General features: G+C 36.9%; 1 protein-coding gene across 1 annotated transcript in view; it reads right to left on the bottom strand.

Moving 5' to 3' along the window:
• Window positions 1-16,097, bottom strand: part of LOC131072132 (clathrin interactor EPSIN 2) — a 66,103-nt gene that overhangs the window by 10,284 nt on the left and 39,722 nt on the right. The window contains exon 9 of the mRNA XM_058008199.2: window positions 4,527-4,678. Within this exon, the coding sequence (XP_057864182.2) occupies window positions 4,527-4,678 (152 nt within the window). The remainder of the gene's footprint in view (window positions 1-4,526; window positions 4,679-16,097) is intronic.

Here is a 16,097-nt window from a genome sequence, read left to right as displayed (position 1 = left end):
GGAATCCTCCTTATATAAGCAATTATAGATCTTTTCATAACAGAAACAATCGAGAACTAAAGATAGAATAGAAAGATTGTAAATAATAACCAACTTACAATGACCATTATAAGCTAAATATTGCAATATTACTTTAATAGGGCCAAAGAATCCATCTACATTTATTACAAGGGAGGCCAGCCTCGAATTTGATCACATTTGGGAGATCATTGATTGGAGGTGGAACAATCAACTCCACCAACCTATCCATCTAGTAGGATAGTTCCTCAACCTTAGTTTTATCTATTTGAAAAGCTTCTCAAATCTTAATGGAGATGTTATGGAGGGCCTCGTGATTCGCATTCAAAGGATGACACCATAGGTTGAGGTGAGAGTCCTCATTATTCAAGAATCACACAATTATAGGACTAGTAGGGGTAGGCTTTTTTCTTTGGAACTAGCTATCCAAGGAAGAACCACTAAGTCACTGGGTAATAAAATTTGGAGTCTTTATATGACATGCATCTTACAAGTTACAAATTTCAAATTTACTATTGATAATTTAGTAAAATATGTTTTGACTTTGCTTTCTAACTCTTCAATATTTTATTTTGTAGATTCTTGTTGGATAGATTTGGGTGCACAGACCCCAAATCTCCAAATTATCCCTCTCCATTTTGTGCCAATCCTATAGTGCATTCAACTACAAGCGCAATTGGAGTTTGTTTGAGGCCATCCACACGAAGAAGAGGAACAAATTAGCTCCAAACACCTCAATGACCTTGTCTTGTTCTATTCAACCTTCGACTTTGCACAAGGGTAGAGGACAAATTAGAGAAGCTCATTGATTTGGATAATATTGATACTTAAGTGATTGGACAGGGTGGGATGAGTAGCCCCCATTGTTTACTAAGATGAGATTCTTGATTTTGAGAGGCAAGCATTGGAGAATGTGGGTGCAGCAGGAGATATAGGATTGGATGACATTGATGAAGCTCAGGACGAGCCATTGCCCTCTATTAGCAGAATGGAGGTCAACCCAAAGCTACGAAAACAACCTTCTATGCCAAGTGAGGGGCCACAACAGACTCCAAGGGTCCTCAACCTCTCCTCAACTTTTCACTAAATTAGGGAAGAGGAAGATGTAAAATGGTGAATTTTGTGTTATGTAATTTACAAATTATGATGATGATTTTCAAAGGCAATCAATCATAAATTCATTATGGTTGTCACCTATCTATTGCATCACTATCAACCATCAATATTCTATGAGATGATGCAATTTTGTACTCAATTTGCATTCAAATTAATCAAATTTAGTAGAAAACGCTTTTGTACAAATTTATGGACTCAATGGATACATCTTGTCATTGAGTTTTGCAAAAAGAAAATATGTTTCTAAAGAAATTTAAGCAATTTTTGAAGTTGCCAAGGTTTGCCCCGAGTTTTGCAGCGTCAAAAATTTTGCGTTTGCTAAGTTTTTGCTGAATCCAAGCCTAACAACTATGATCAAAACAACAATTTTTGCAGCTGCTCGCCCTCATGAAACTTACTCTTATTAATACTAGCTTGTAGGTAGAGCATAGGACCTCTCACTTGAGCTCCAAGCTTAAAGTTTGAATTTTAAGTTTTATTTATTTATTAATTATATATTAATTTTTATTTTTTATTATTATTATTATTATATTATAATTTTCTTTTTTTAATTTAAATTTTATTAGTGTTGATAAACACTTTCAGAGGGCCTAAAATGCTTGTGTCAAAGTCGGTGCTACATGAAACACACATGCAATAGAGATATGTAAATACGGTGGATAGTCCACACCATGCTTCACCAACATGAATCTTTAGTATTCCAATATAGTCTTGACTCTTGTACTTTCCATTTTCGTAGAAATATGTCTATGTTACAAGTGTGGTTGTCGTTGCACCAAAAGATCGACCTGTTAATGCCCGATGCAACCACTAGACTTAAAGAATCCACAGGAGGCGGTTAAGCCATGTCACAAACCCAAGCGCTGCGCTGCACAACACAAGGAGACCAAGGGCGCACACCTTGCAACAACCCCCCCCCCCAAAACGCAAGCGAGGGGTTTGGACCTGTGACCAAGCTCTGATACCACTTGTTACAAGTGCAGTTGTCGTTGCACCAAAAGATCAACTTGTTAATGCTCAATACAACCACTAGACTTATAGAATCCACAAGAGGTGGTTAAGCCATGTCACAAACCCGAGCGTTGCGCTGCACAGCACAAGGAGACCAAGGGTGCACACCTTGCAACAGCCTAAACATAGTCCTTAGGTCATATTTTTGAAAAAAATGGTTTTGATGCCGAAGGCAACCCAAAATGGAGACAGCCAAGGTACATTGGGATATTTAGGGATGTCAAAAAATCCCCGAAAAGACGAAAAAGGGGAATGTCCCTCTTTTTAGTGCATGTCTTGCATAGTTCCCAAAAAACTGTTCTTAGGCCTTAATTTATGAACTGTTTAGTGTGCAAATCAGTGAATGAAGAGAATCAAGTAACTAGAGAGCAAACATATCATGATAAGCAACAATAACACAAGAAATGGTCCACAGAAACCCAATGTCAGTGAAAATGCCAAAAGAGTGAGGTTTTCAATCCACTTGTCACTATCTTTTTGTTGGATTCACAGGTTTACTGCCTTCAAAAGGCCTTCAGGGGCATCGTACATAATGTTCTTGATGCCCAAACACTCAAACAACATTGACAATACTCTACACCTCCCAATTCCACTTTAACACATCAAATACCACTTGACTGTGGCAGATTACCACAATTACAAACAATCAACTAAAAGGAACCCCTGAAACATATCTACAAGGAAGTCATAGAGACTCATGAGGTACAAGAGTGTCTGACAAGAAGCTCAAACATTTCAGATCCTGCAAAGCCAAAGAGGAAACACCTGAACACCTCATTTGGAACATAGCCCTTGCTATTTTGACCTATATGTGACCAGTTCGACCATGATCAAAAACTTCACCTGTAGTTGTTTTCCTCTATGATGAGTTTGACCAAAGCTAAACTCCTCATAGGTAGACATCGTTAAAAATGTTGAGGTACTCTAGGTGTCCAGAACATGTAGGAGACTTCTAAACTGAATTTTCCAATTCCACTCACTCCTCCAACTCTCTATTTGTTGTTGAGATCAGTATCTAGGTAATCTTGAGTCTAGGTTTGTTAGAAAGTTGTCAAGAAGTCACTTACTGGCATATCAGCCCTTGTAACTGACGTTGAGTGACCCTTTGTGGATTAAACAGCTATTATTACTGAATATTCTGTGGATGGAGATTGCTGGTCATCAGTGACTTCATTTACACATATTATTGCATGTAAATAAGTGCAAGTACATGATAACAATCAGAATCCAAATTACAAATTGTTCAATAAATCATATTGTTATTTGTTTCAATTATGATAAATCATCACCATTCATAAGATATGAGATGTTCATGCATAATTACATTTGAAGGTCATTTATTTTTCCGGGTACTTGACTAATTTTGCCAGAATGCCAATATATATTTGTGTGAGGAAGATGAGAAATCAGCTCATTGACAGTAACGGACCCAAGAAGGTGGTCCAAGGGGAGGGGCCCAAAGACGCCAATGAGCTCATAAAAATGCAATAATTGTTTTTGAATATATCATGTAGGATCTGTAGACAGAACACCAGTACAACAGTCCCAAGTCCTTAATGATAACATGCCAAATAAACTTTAAAAATACAAAATTGATATTTTCGCTGTTCACAGTTCAAGCTATTATTCTTTGTCATGCAAGCCTACTCTCTTTCTTAAGAAAAGATTTAAGTATCAAATTGAGACTCCCATTTTAGTCACCTGATCTGTGATCATCTTGGAAATCCATCGGTAGATAATTCTTCAAATTTTGTAATGCAAAATAAATATGATAAGGCTCACCACCAGGTTTGACAAATAAAATTGAGTAGATAAAACTAATTACTTATAAAACAATAATTCCCACACTTCTTCGAAAGTAAATTTGGGTTTATGTAGTTTATGCTTTTTGATGCAACTGCAGGTGTGGGTTCAATTCCAATGTTTTTATAATAGAGCAGTAAATTTTGCTAAAATATAAAGAAATCCGAAATATGAATAATAGCAAATACCATGTGTAATAATAATTACAATAGATAATAGACATAAATTGGCAGGTTCATCAAGACAGACACAAAAGGTAGTTTTCCAATCATGGAAACCCTTCTTTGATACAACCATTGGGAACAATGAATATGTTAGCAAGCATGTCCTTTTCAGGAATAAAGAGACAAATCCTCAAGAACAAAAGGAGAGCACATATTTTGAATCTCCAATGGATGGAATAACACCATCCAAGGTAAGGGTACAGCATAATAAAAAAAACTGTTCGAACAAGTTAACTAGCATATAATCTAATGTAAACGAAACAATACAATAAAATTTTGATATTTTATGCAAACAAATACATGAATTTTGCTTCATATAAATAGCTGTAAGCTTTTAAAAAGAATGTTTCTGACCAGGTTTAAAAGAACCACGAGGATCAAAGTCATCAAAGTCATCATTTGCCTTAGCTGAATCAATTTCACCGATCTGTGTGACTTTTTTAGAAGGTCGGCTTTGACCTGAATTTGATGCTTTTGCTGCACCAACTCTTCGAGTGCCTTGGGCCCTGTCCAAGAATAATTGTATTTAGAGACATGCAATAATATATAAAAAGAGTTTGAATTGAATTTGATTGTTTCAAAATTAAAATCAATTCTAAAAAAGCTTTATTTTTTATCAACATTAAGACAATTTTTATTGCATTTCTAAAAACAGTAACCACTTAAACAGGCAAAGAGAAAAGTCTTATCTTTTGTCTTTTTTATATAAAAAAGGACTTTTTCATCCTGTGAATAAGCACAGATCTATTCTCATCAGATATATTCTCATCACTCAAAAATGAAAAACCCAAACCTTCTAAAGCACCTGAAAATAGTAACCGAAGCACAATAACTTCTTTTCAAATGGCTTGGTGATGGAAAACATTTGATGAAATATATGAATTTTGATCACATTTTACAAGCACCCAGAAGAAACAATATTAACACATTCAAGACAGTTTGGATACAATATTAGCTAATTATTTATTCTGAATCAATAAAATCTCAAACATAATAACTTACAAACATTACTATAAACACCATAAACCAAAATAACAAAAAAATTTCTGCCACTTCACATACCTCAATCATTAACGAAATTTTCAATGTAGATATGATAAGAAAAAATAACGAGAAACATGTTTAAAATATGCAATTCTGAAAATTAAATTCGATTAGTTGATTTCACCCTTTCTTTCTTGCCTAGAGAAACCAGTATCTCTCCAAGGGGCAACAAATTTGTTTGGATTTTTGGGATGGTTAGGGGACGGCAGGAGGGAAGGCTATTAAAAATCAAAATAATATATAAAATTAATATTTGAATTTTTAAAATAGAAATAAAAAAAATCTTAAAATAACATAAACAAATCAAAAGAAGCTGAAATTCTGAAAAATAAGTACCACAACAATTCATTGATTCCTACCAATGAGGACATGGTGCAATGGTTATGGGTAGCACTATTATTGCACCCACAAGGATTCAAGTCCTCACTGGGCTCATGGACTTCGTGCATGCTGATGTGTTTTTTACTGAGTTACCGGGTTCGGCCCCCTAGACCCCTGGTACTAGTACTGGTCCGGTATGGTCCTGGTTCAGGGTTCAGGTCCGGTTCGCCTATGGTTTGAACAGGGTTCGTGGTTCACAGGCCTAGTTCGAACCAGGGCGAACCCAAGAGGACCCAAGTTGAACCCAGGGGTCTGACAGCCCAAAAATGGATTTTTTTTTTTGCAAAATTTAATTTTTTTTAATTCCACCACATAAAAAATTAAAATGACCCTAAAAGTGAGTTTTAAAACATTAACTTGTCTCATTTCACACAAGCAACATGACTACAAGCAAGGGGAAACGAAGATGTGGGATATGGAGCCAAAACATACTGATTTGGATAAATTCACTTCTCAGCTTGTTGCATTTGATGACTCAGATAGCGAGCAAACTTAAAGTGCAAGTGCAAGTGTCATTGGCATTAACATTGATTCATCTAATGTCGATGTCAATGATGAGGAGGAGAAGAATGAGGATGACGAATTAGAGAATCCATTTGATGATCAAACTTTAAATTGTTGAAAGTTGAAACAATGATACTTGAATATTTTATCATTTTGATATTAAACTTGATGTATATGATGCTGTTATGGTATGATCATGATGCCATGATTACAAGTTTATGTTGGTTTTGTTGTTTATATGATGCTATGTGACATGCTAATCTTAATTCATGCTTATAGGCTGCATATATATATAATTTACATGTTTTTGTACTAACGAACCCAAACCCCTTTTCAATATTTTGCCATACCGGCGTACCAGTTCTTCGAACCTGAACCGGTGCCTGAACCCGAACCAGCAACCTAGGTTTTTATGCACTATGCAACACAAAATGAAATATTAAGTATTATATCCTCTCTTGAACAAATCCTCCTAAATTCTAAGCTTCGTGATCAAATGGTATGACTCCAAGGTTTCGAATGTCAAGTCTTGACATGCTCTTGGATAGACCCAGTGTAATTGATGTGAATTTGCTGGAATCACAAGGGGACTTACATTGAATCTTGAATGCTTGAATGTCGCTGGAACGCGGAAATTCACTTTAAAAAATAGCAAAAGGAGTAAAGGGTTGAGAAAGTGAATCTAAACCTAAGAATGCAAGCAACTATGAATGATATAGTGAAATTCGGCTAGACTTTTCTTTGCCATGTGAAACAACAACTCCACAAAGTTTAGTGCAAGTAGTAATTGAAGTTAAGCTTATAAAGAGTTCAATCGACCAAGCAAGATATTTCACAATCAATGAAATACTAGTAGTATGAACATAGGAATTCCACCATTAACCATTCATAAGATCTTCCATCCATCTAGCCAACATGAAAATAAATCAGAAGCGGAGACCATGCAAATTGTTGAATCAACATATGAAGTTCACCATATCTTCAATGAAATTAACATGCTTCTTACAACAATATCTTGACAACAATCTCCTTTCCTCCTACTCTACTCTAACTATATGCTTGCTATCCGCTACTTCCTACTAACTATCAACTATTCACTATTAACCTTTACAAATGAAGAAGTGGAGCGGCTCAAATTGATTCACATCAATGGCCGAGATTGAAATATGAAAACCCTAATTAGGGTTTGTTACACCCATTATAAAGCATTTAATGCTTGACCAATGACAAAATTACATTGAGTGGAACACATGTCCTTCATTGAATTATTCACCAATAAATGATGACGGTAGGTATCTCGAAGTTTGTGCTCACATGTGGTAGTTATCTGCCTCATTGGATAAGTCAGGTGCACTAAACTTGTACACCTTATTTTGAAATGATGTGATTGGATAGGTGATGACTATACACCACCTCAACTAGCTCTACACCTTGTAACTCATCACAAAGGCAGGTGATTGAGGCATATCTCTTGATACTCAACATTTCCAAGCTCCTGCAGTGATGATGGAGGAAATGAGATGAAGGTAGGAGATAATCCCAAATTGCATCATCCTTGGGGATCAGTCTTTCTAAATTTGATTAACTCTTCTAGAATCTCCCTAATGTACTGGCAATGATTCTTAGATTTTCGAAGGAAATTCAAGATTGTGAAAATTTTCATCCTTTAGCACGTGCATTCTTATGCCAAATCTCGTGCTTCCTTGATCTCTTCTATGTGGAGAAGTCTTCTCTTGCAATGTTGATGAATGCTAGTGTGTTCATCGTGTGGAGCAATCTGCTTTCTTGCCTTGTATAATCTTGTGAAATCTTCCCTTTTGGCAAAAATTGGGTCTCCTCTCAGGTCATGAAGCTCCTTGCAATTGATCTTTGTGTCTTGATCATCTTGATCGAATGTTCTTGAGCTTGATCCTTTGATTCCCAACTTTCCTAAGAGAGGATCATACTTCTCCAAGAGAAGGAAATTTAGCAGGTTCATTCCCTTCAACACCTTCAAAGTAAAAGCAAGTTTGGTATTTAATTATTTTCATATATTGGTTCTTAATGAATCTAATCTAAGCCTTCCAAACATGAGCTTGGATTCATCAATTCTTACGAGTCCCTTCACAACCATCGGAATCCATTTTCATGGATATCATCTATGGTTTGCCCAAACTTAGCTCTATTGTGACCACAATTTAGTTTTAACAAATGTAAGTTTTCCCAAAAGGTAATTATTTTGCCACCCATATAAATAGTTGATGCTTCAAAGTATACAATTTATTTTTCAAGAATCTATGAGCAATTTCCTTTTTACTCATGATCATTTCTAATTGCAATTCATTCTTCTTGAGTCACTTGTGGCGATCATTATGGAAGCACCTAGGTTGTTAGTTGCCTTCTATAAGTCTAAATTAATTCATGCTCTCCAAAATTATTATCAGCAAACTACATTGTTAGACTGCAAAAAAAAAAAGAAAACTGCAAATATCTTGACAACACATTCACCTTACAAATTTTATTATGACTTCCAGACCTTGTCATCGTACAAGAATTGGACGACCCTTCTAGCTTCAAAAACAGCCCACCAATAGAATTCATGAGATGATTTCTTCCATCATGTAATCTTTGGCCAGTCTTCACACAAAATTCGAAGATGTTCTCCAAAATCTCAAGCAAAGTTAAAGGAGCTACTTGCTCCAATCAAAGAGAAAATGACGAAACTTCCTCTGGTCACAATGGCTTGAAAATTTACAGTGTTCAAAATTTTCGACCACCTTTGATTGAGGATAATTTGTTTGATGTTCAATAACACACTACTTTATAGAAGTACACCACTCCATACTAGGTGAGCTGCAAAGGTAATATTGATGTGTTTTTTATGACATCACGAAACATAAAATAAAATACTAAGTGTTCTATCCTCTCTTGAACAAAGACCTCTCGGATGCTAAACTGTGTGATCAGACAAGAAGACTCCAAGGTTTCAATAGTCAGATCCTGACTTTATATGTGGATAGACACAGTTGTTGATGTGATATTGCTGGAATCAAAAGCAAGACTTACGTTGTACATGACTACTTGAATGCTGCTGGAACGTGGAAATTTACTTGATTTGAAAATAAAAAGACAAAAGGGATTTGAGGGCTTAGAGAAATCTAATATACACATAAGATCAATGATAGCACTGGATCATGCTTGGATGAACACATTCCTTAAACCGAGCTTTGCTTCGCCATGTTGCCAACAACTACACAACCAATGAAATCTTCCAAGGGAAATGAAATGTTTTCGTATCATGAACATTCATCCAAATACCCAATACACTGGCACAATTTGAATAAACATATCCACAATTGAACTTAGCACATTTTAAAGTCCAGGCTAACTATGCACTGTAATGGAAAATCATCCGACCATAAATAGTATGAACCATGGAATTATCAAAGTCCACACATTACTCCATCACAATCAATGAACTTCATCTAACATGAGGATATAACAAGAAACCATACAATATGCAAAAGAAACACCACCATTCACCATAAATTCAAAGAAAAGTATGTTTATTTACATGCTTGGCAATAATTTTTGCCTTCTCCTACTCTACTCTACCTACTAATGATCTACCCACTATTAACCTTTACAAATGGGGAGAGCAAGTCTTATATAGACTTCTCTTCACAAATGAATGGCCAAGATCAAATCCACATCAATGGCCAAGATTACATAACATTTAATGCTTGACCAATGATAAAATAACATTTTTTAGGGCACATGTCCACTATTGAATTCTAACCAATAGGAATCGAGGTTAGGTAAGATAAACGATATTTGATGAAGTGAAATGTGTCACTTGCTCCACCTTTGAATGAGCTAGGTTCACTGAACTTGGACACGTTAACCTTGATTGATGAATGGAGGTGAGTTGTCCTCACCTCACCTTGTAACTCATCACAAGTGTGTGGTTGACTACTCTTGGCCTTGATCATTATATTGATAATTGATCTTTCATCCATCAGCACCTGTTGTCATCTTGGAGTTGATCCTCTTCATTGACTATGTTGATATCCTTCCTTGAACCTTGACCTCCACAAGTTGTTGAGATGTCTTTCTTCATGTTGTGACATCAGCCCCTTGCACCTTGTTGCACTTGTCTTTGACTTGAACACCTCTATGTTGTTCGTAGAGCTAGTCCCATGTAGTGCTTGAATCCTTGAAGTGATGCCTTGACGTAAAGAGATGCTGCTTCAAGCCTCTTACGCCTTGACTTGCAAACTTTGCCCCTATTATTGATAAGTTCACCTCCCCACAGCATGCATCCAGTTGTTGGTTCTTGACCTGAAAAACAAAGGAATTCTCGGATCAAATACATAAGATATATCTTGATTTCAAAAAACATGTAATCTAATATAGACTCTCGATGTTCTGGTTTCTGATTTTCAGGTGCGAATCGGGTCTGTTATCCACTTTATAGGTCTGATTTCTCAGTTTTGCAAGTTTGATTTCACTTTGATCTTCTCTTCATCGTGGATTTTTCCAAGTCGTGGATTAGCTAGAGTCGTGGATTTCTTGAGGGCATGGATTTTAGCTAGGCGTATATTTTCTGGGGTCATTGATTTTCATCACCCAAGGATAATTTACTGAAGATTCGCATAAGGATCACTTGAGATGACTCCAAGGTTCCTCAATGTCGGGTCACGACGTGTGGATAAGCTCAATGGTTGATGTGATTATGTTGGAATCACAAGGGGACTTACACTGTACATGAATGCTTTAATTGTTGGAACTTAGATTCTATCTACTTGCTCAAAGAATAAAAAAGGCAAAAGACATAAGGGTTGAGGGAGACTACACTACTCCTAGGAATGCAAGAAACAATGGACAACCTTTGGTGAAATTCCACTAAGCCTTGCTTTGACATGCAAAGCAACAACTCCACAAAGCTTAGTGCGATCTTCTAAGGTAAAAAATAATGTTTGAATCACTATCAATAACAGGGATACCATCAAGGTGATGCATATCAAGGTACGAATAGCAATTGAAGTTAAGCTCATTCAATGATTCTAGTTGACCACGCAAAGCGCACTTAAATCAACAAGAGGCTAGTGGTATGGATTAGGAACTTCACCATTGATCATGCAAAAAGATCTTCCATTCATCTAAATAATGTGAAAATGAATTGAGAAGTAAAGACCATGCAGGTTGCTGAAATGACAAATCAAATTCACCATAACTTCAATGAAATCAATTACCCTTTACAACAAGGTTTTGGCAACAATCTTTGCCTTCTCTTAATCTAACTTCTACTCTAATTGCTATGCTATTGAACTATTCTTCAACTACTAACTATGCTATTAACCTTTACAAATGAAGGGCTTGAGCTTTCTATAGAGAGCTCATTACAATGAACGACCAAGTTTGAACCTCCATCAATGGCCAAGATTTTACAATGAAACCCTAATTAAGGTTTGTTACAACAAACTTTATTCAGGCCAATGAAATAATTACAATGCTTTGACACATGTCAACTCTAGAATATTTGACCAATAGATGGTGGGGGTAGGTACATTGGAGTTTGTGCCCCCATGGGTGAGCTTGGTTCAGTGAATCAAGACATGCTTAGGTGGAATTTCTCTGATTGGAGTGGTGACTAGGATGCCACCTCAACTTGCTTTTGTAGACTTGACTCATCACCATGAATGAGTATTGAGCAATATCTCTTGATACTCAACATTATTCCACTAGCTTAATGTGATGATGATGATCAAATTTGACCTTGTACCCTTGCTCGCCTATCTTGCCTTGGGTATGACTTCTCCTTTGCAATCCTTTGATCTCTTCATGTCTCCATGATAGAAAAAGAACTTAGAAGGTATCCTTCTCCATTTGTCGTTATGCTTGCTTCATGCTGCAGGTGTCGAGATGCTTGAAGTCCTTTGTCTTGACAATGTCTTTGAAGTGTTCTTGATGTTGCTTTCAGTCAGCATCTTCATCCTTTTCATTAGTTATTCGGTTCTTGCAAAATAAACAAAGATAGTATTAAGCATACATGATATAAAAACTTTATACGACCTCTTGATTTGATATAGTCTCTGATTTTCTATGTTGCGGGTTTGATGAGTGCATTCAAAGAGGAGGTCACTCCTAAGGATAGGCAATGGAAGTCAGAGCAATGGAAATCAAATTCGCTCTTAATGAGGAGCAAAGGAAGTATAATTCGCTCCAATTGGGGAGCAATGGAAGTTTTCCAACACTTAGCAAAATTTGGCATATGCATCTCTTTTAATGAGCAAAAGGGAAATTCGCTCCTCCAAAGAGGCAAAGGAAGTGATTCTCGCTTCAACATCAAGGCAATGGAAGTTCATCAATTTCAATCATTAAGCTAGATTTCCACCTCTCATGTCTCAAAATCGCCATCTCTTCGATGTGAAATGCTTGAAATTGTCATAAAAATTGCCTTGGGATGATTTTCGCTCTCAAAGTAGGGCAATGGAAGGCAATTTCGCTCCACTCCAAGGGCAATGGAAGTAACCATTTAGTCAAAATTTCATTCAATATCTCCAATCCATCAACTCAAATTCTAGGTTCCAATCATCCATGGGTGAAAATAGGTCAAAATAACCTTAAGGAGAGCCTTGGAATCAACTTCGCTCCTATCTAAGGGCAAAGGAAGCGCTTTTTGCTCTCAAAGAGAAGCAATGGAACAAGAATTTGCTCCTAGAGAGGAGCAAAGTAAATTTTTTTGATACTTAGCCAAATTCTTGTTCTTCATTCATCAACTCATCTCTTGAATTTAAGTCCTCATATGCAAGAGTTGTCAAATTTCTTTCACCAAATGTCTTGAAGATAATTTCGCTCTAAGATTGAGGCAATAGAAGTGAAATTCGCTCCCAATGAGGAGCAATGGAAGAACATTTCGCTCCAAAGGAGAGGCAATGGAAATTATTTCAAACTTGCCTTTCATCACTTCATGTTTGAGTATTTCGCCATTTATGCACTTGAAGGAGTCAATCCAACCTTGAAGAAGGCTTTGGGATCAATTTCACTCCCAATCTCAGGCAAAGGAAGGCATTTTTGCTCCGAATGAGGAGCAATGGCAGTAAAAATCGCTCCAAAGGAGAAGCAATGGAAATAATCTCCAAGTTGACACTTAATTCGATTTCATCCACTTACCTTCATTTCATTGACTCAAACCTTAAGTCTTTTAGCCACCCATACGTGAAAACATGTCAAATTAGCCTCAACGAAGGCCCTAGGAGGTATTTCACTCCTAAACCAAGGCAATGGAAATGAATTTCGCTCCAAATGAGGAGCAATGGAAATGGACTTCAATTTCAAACTTAGCTCCTTTTTACCCATTTACTCTCATTCCATCAGCTTAAATGCATTGTATTACGCTCATGTAGGGCTCTAGAAGCGAATTCGCTCTCATGGAAGAGCAAAGGAAGCATATTTCACTCCTGAAAGTGAGCAAAGGAAGCATTTTCGCTTTGATCCTAGAGCAATGGAAATGATCTTCAAACTCATCCTCTAGCTCAGTCTTACTAACTCGCACCTTAGGTTTAACTTTCATGCATCAAAAGACCTCAATGCTTGCTTTGAATATGATTTCGCCCTCAACTAAAGGCAACAGAAGGGAAATTCACTCTCAAACGAGAGCAATGGAAGTGTTTTTTGGAAGTGACCCAAATTTGTCATCTTCCCTCCATTCCTTAGTCAAAATCTTGATGCACTTGACTTCTTCTATGATCAAAATGATGCTAGAGGCTTTAAAACTTACTCATCTCCCCCAAATATGCTTAGGAAAACTACATCGCTCCAAGGTAAGGGCAATGGAAGAGGATTTCGCTCCCACTAGGGAGCAAAGGAAGTTGCCTCCGTACTTAACCAAATTCAAGGTTATTGATCCTGCATTGCATTCTTTACTCAAAACAAGACATCTCATGATGATTAAAGGTAAATTTAGTGACTTGAAAGGCCTAGAGAAGGGTTTCACTCCTGAAAGAGGGCAATGGAAGCAAAATTCGCTCCAACTAGGGAGCAATGGAAATTTTAGCATACTTAGTCAAATTTTGCTCCTAGATCTCACCTCTCACTGAAATATATTTGAGTCACCCGGATGATGCGGGAAACACTCGCATTGTTGATTATGCTTGATCTTAAGGGTTCTTCCATCAAACATCTTTCTCTCGATGCTCAATTTGACCTCTCCTCTTCACCATTTTGCCATTGTAAGCCTTGACCAATCGAGTTCACAACCACTCTTACCACTACTCACTCATCTCACAACACTTCATTTTACCCATCACAGGAAGGGTTATCCTCCTGATTCCCGGCCTCTTGACCAACTATACCTCTCCTACGCAAAGGTTAATAGCCAAGACTCTAGCCACTACCCTAGAAAGAAAGAAAAAGTGGGGGTCCCAATTTGCAATGGGGCAATGTGTGAAGATGTCACAACTCACAACACCAAGGATAAACTTGCTCACATCCACCTCGACTTGATCTTCATTTGACTTCACCTCGTTCAAGATTGTTCATTAACACTTGAGGATGATGCAACTCACTCGATCAACACCTTCAATGACTCCTAACTGTCAATTTCTTGCACTCAAAGGCCAATTGGAATCATCATCACTAGGTCGTGGATTTAGCAAAGTCACAGATTTCCATGAGTCTTGGATTTTGGTGACTCAAGGAAAATCTCAATGACTTCCACTTAAAGTTGATTGCATTATTCCTTGCTTCATCATTTGTCTAAGTTGATCATTTCAGTATCTTTTCTTGCAAACTTGGAGGATTCAAGGGGTAAAATGGCTCATTGCCACTTCCCTTTAACATCATCATCAAGACCTTCAAGGTCGTGGATTTTGGTGAGTCATGGATAACTCACTTCGCCCTCATCACTTATTGATTTAACCAAGTGTTCAATAACTTGTTCGTAGGGTTGACTTGGTGTTTTCTTTCTCCTCTTTTCATCACTTAGGCTTGATCAATTCTCACTTCCTCGTCCTAACCTAAGGGTGTCCACTTGCTCGCTTGAGTGTTCATCGTACCTAATACCCATACCTTGACCTGTCTTGAAAGCTGTACTGTGACGCATCATTCAGGGATCATCTTGACTCCAATCGACCGCTTAAGCATTGAGAGCTGAGAAGACTCCAAACAGTCTAGAGGGGAACCTGACTGCTGCTAGACTGCCTGACTTGATCACATCCTGACGACAAAGCCATTGCATCCCTCACAAGCAACAGGTTAAAGACTAAAGAAACTACTGCCAAGCAAAGCAAACTAAGCAAAAGAACTAAAATACGAACAAAAAAGTGGGGGTCCGCATTTGCAATGGGGCGATGTGTGAAAATGTCACAACAAGTACCTTGCTGGCCAGGCCAAATGATTCTACCATACAGCCTATAAACAGAAGCTAACCCAATTACAGAAAAAAAAATAAACTTCCTCTAAGCAAAGAGCAAATGATAAAACTTCCTTTGGTCTCAATAACTTGTAAAAATTGTAGTGACATCTATAGTTGAACTCAAACATACATAAATATTTGTGTAAGTGCATACTAGCACATGATTATAAATATAAGCCTTACTTGTCAGTCTCCTTAATCACCAGTTGTGGATACAAATTTGCATCCTCCCTATCTGGTATTTTGGTTGGCCTAAAAAGTTATTTTCGAGTGGATTTCTAAGTTCTCACAATAAAATGTATTATCACTGTAATTAAAACAACATTTTAATACTAATTGAAGATATTAATCTAAACATGTAATGCCAATTTGGTTAGAATTTCAAATCAGAAAACATCAAACTTGTAATCATTTCAAATGGTTGAACCAGATTGAAACATTTACCAAAACATTGCAAAGAAGACATTTTTTAATCACGATACAAATTTGCTTGCACAAACGTTAGCCTTAGAAAAGGAAATCAATAAGACACCAATTTGATTTGTGTAGATATTTTTGAAAATGAATTTGAGAAACAAACCAAATAAGCAAATGAAAGT

The sequence above is a fragment of the Cryptomeria japonica genome, chromosome 6, assembly GCF_030272615.1.
Source record: "Cryptomeria japonica chromosome 6, Sugi_1.0, whole genome shotgun sequence".
NCBI classification, from domain to species: domain Eukaryota; kingdom Viridiplantae; phylum Streptophyta; class Pinopsida; order Cupressales; family Cupressaceae; genus Cryptomeria; species Cryptomeria japonica.
The sequence above is the reverse complement of the archived record's forward strand: the minus strand, read 5'-3'. Positions and strand labels throughout refer to the sequence as shown.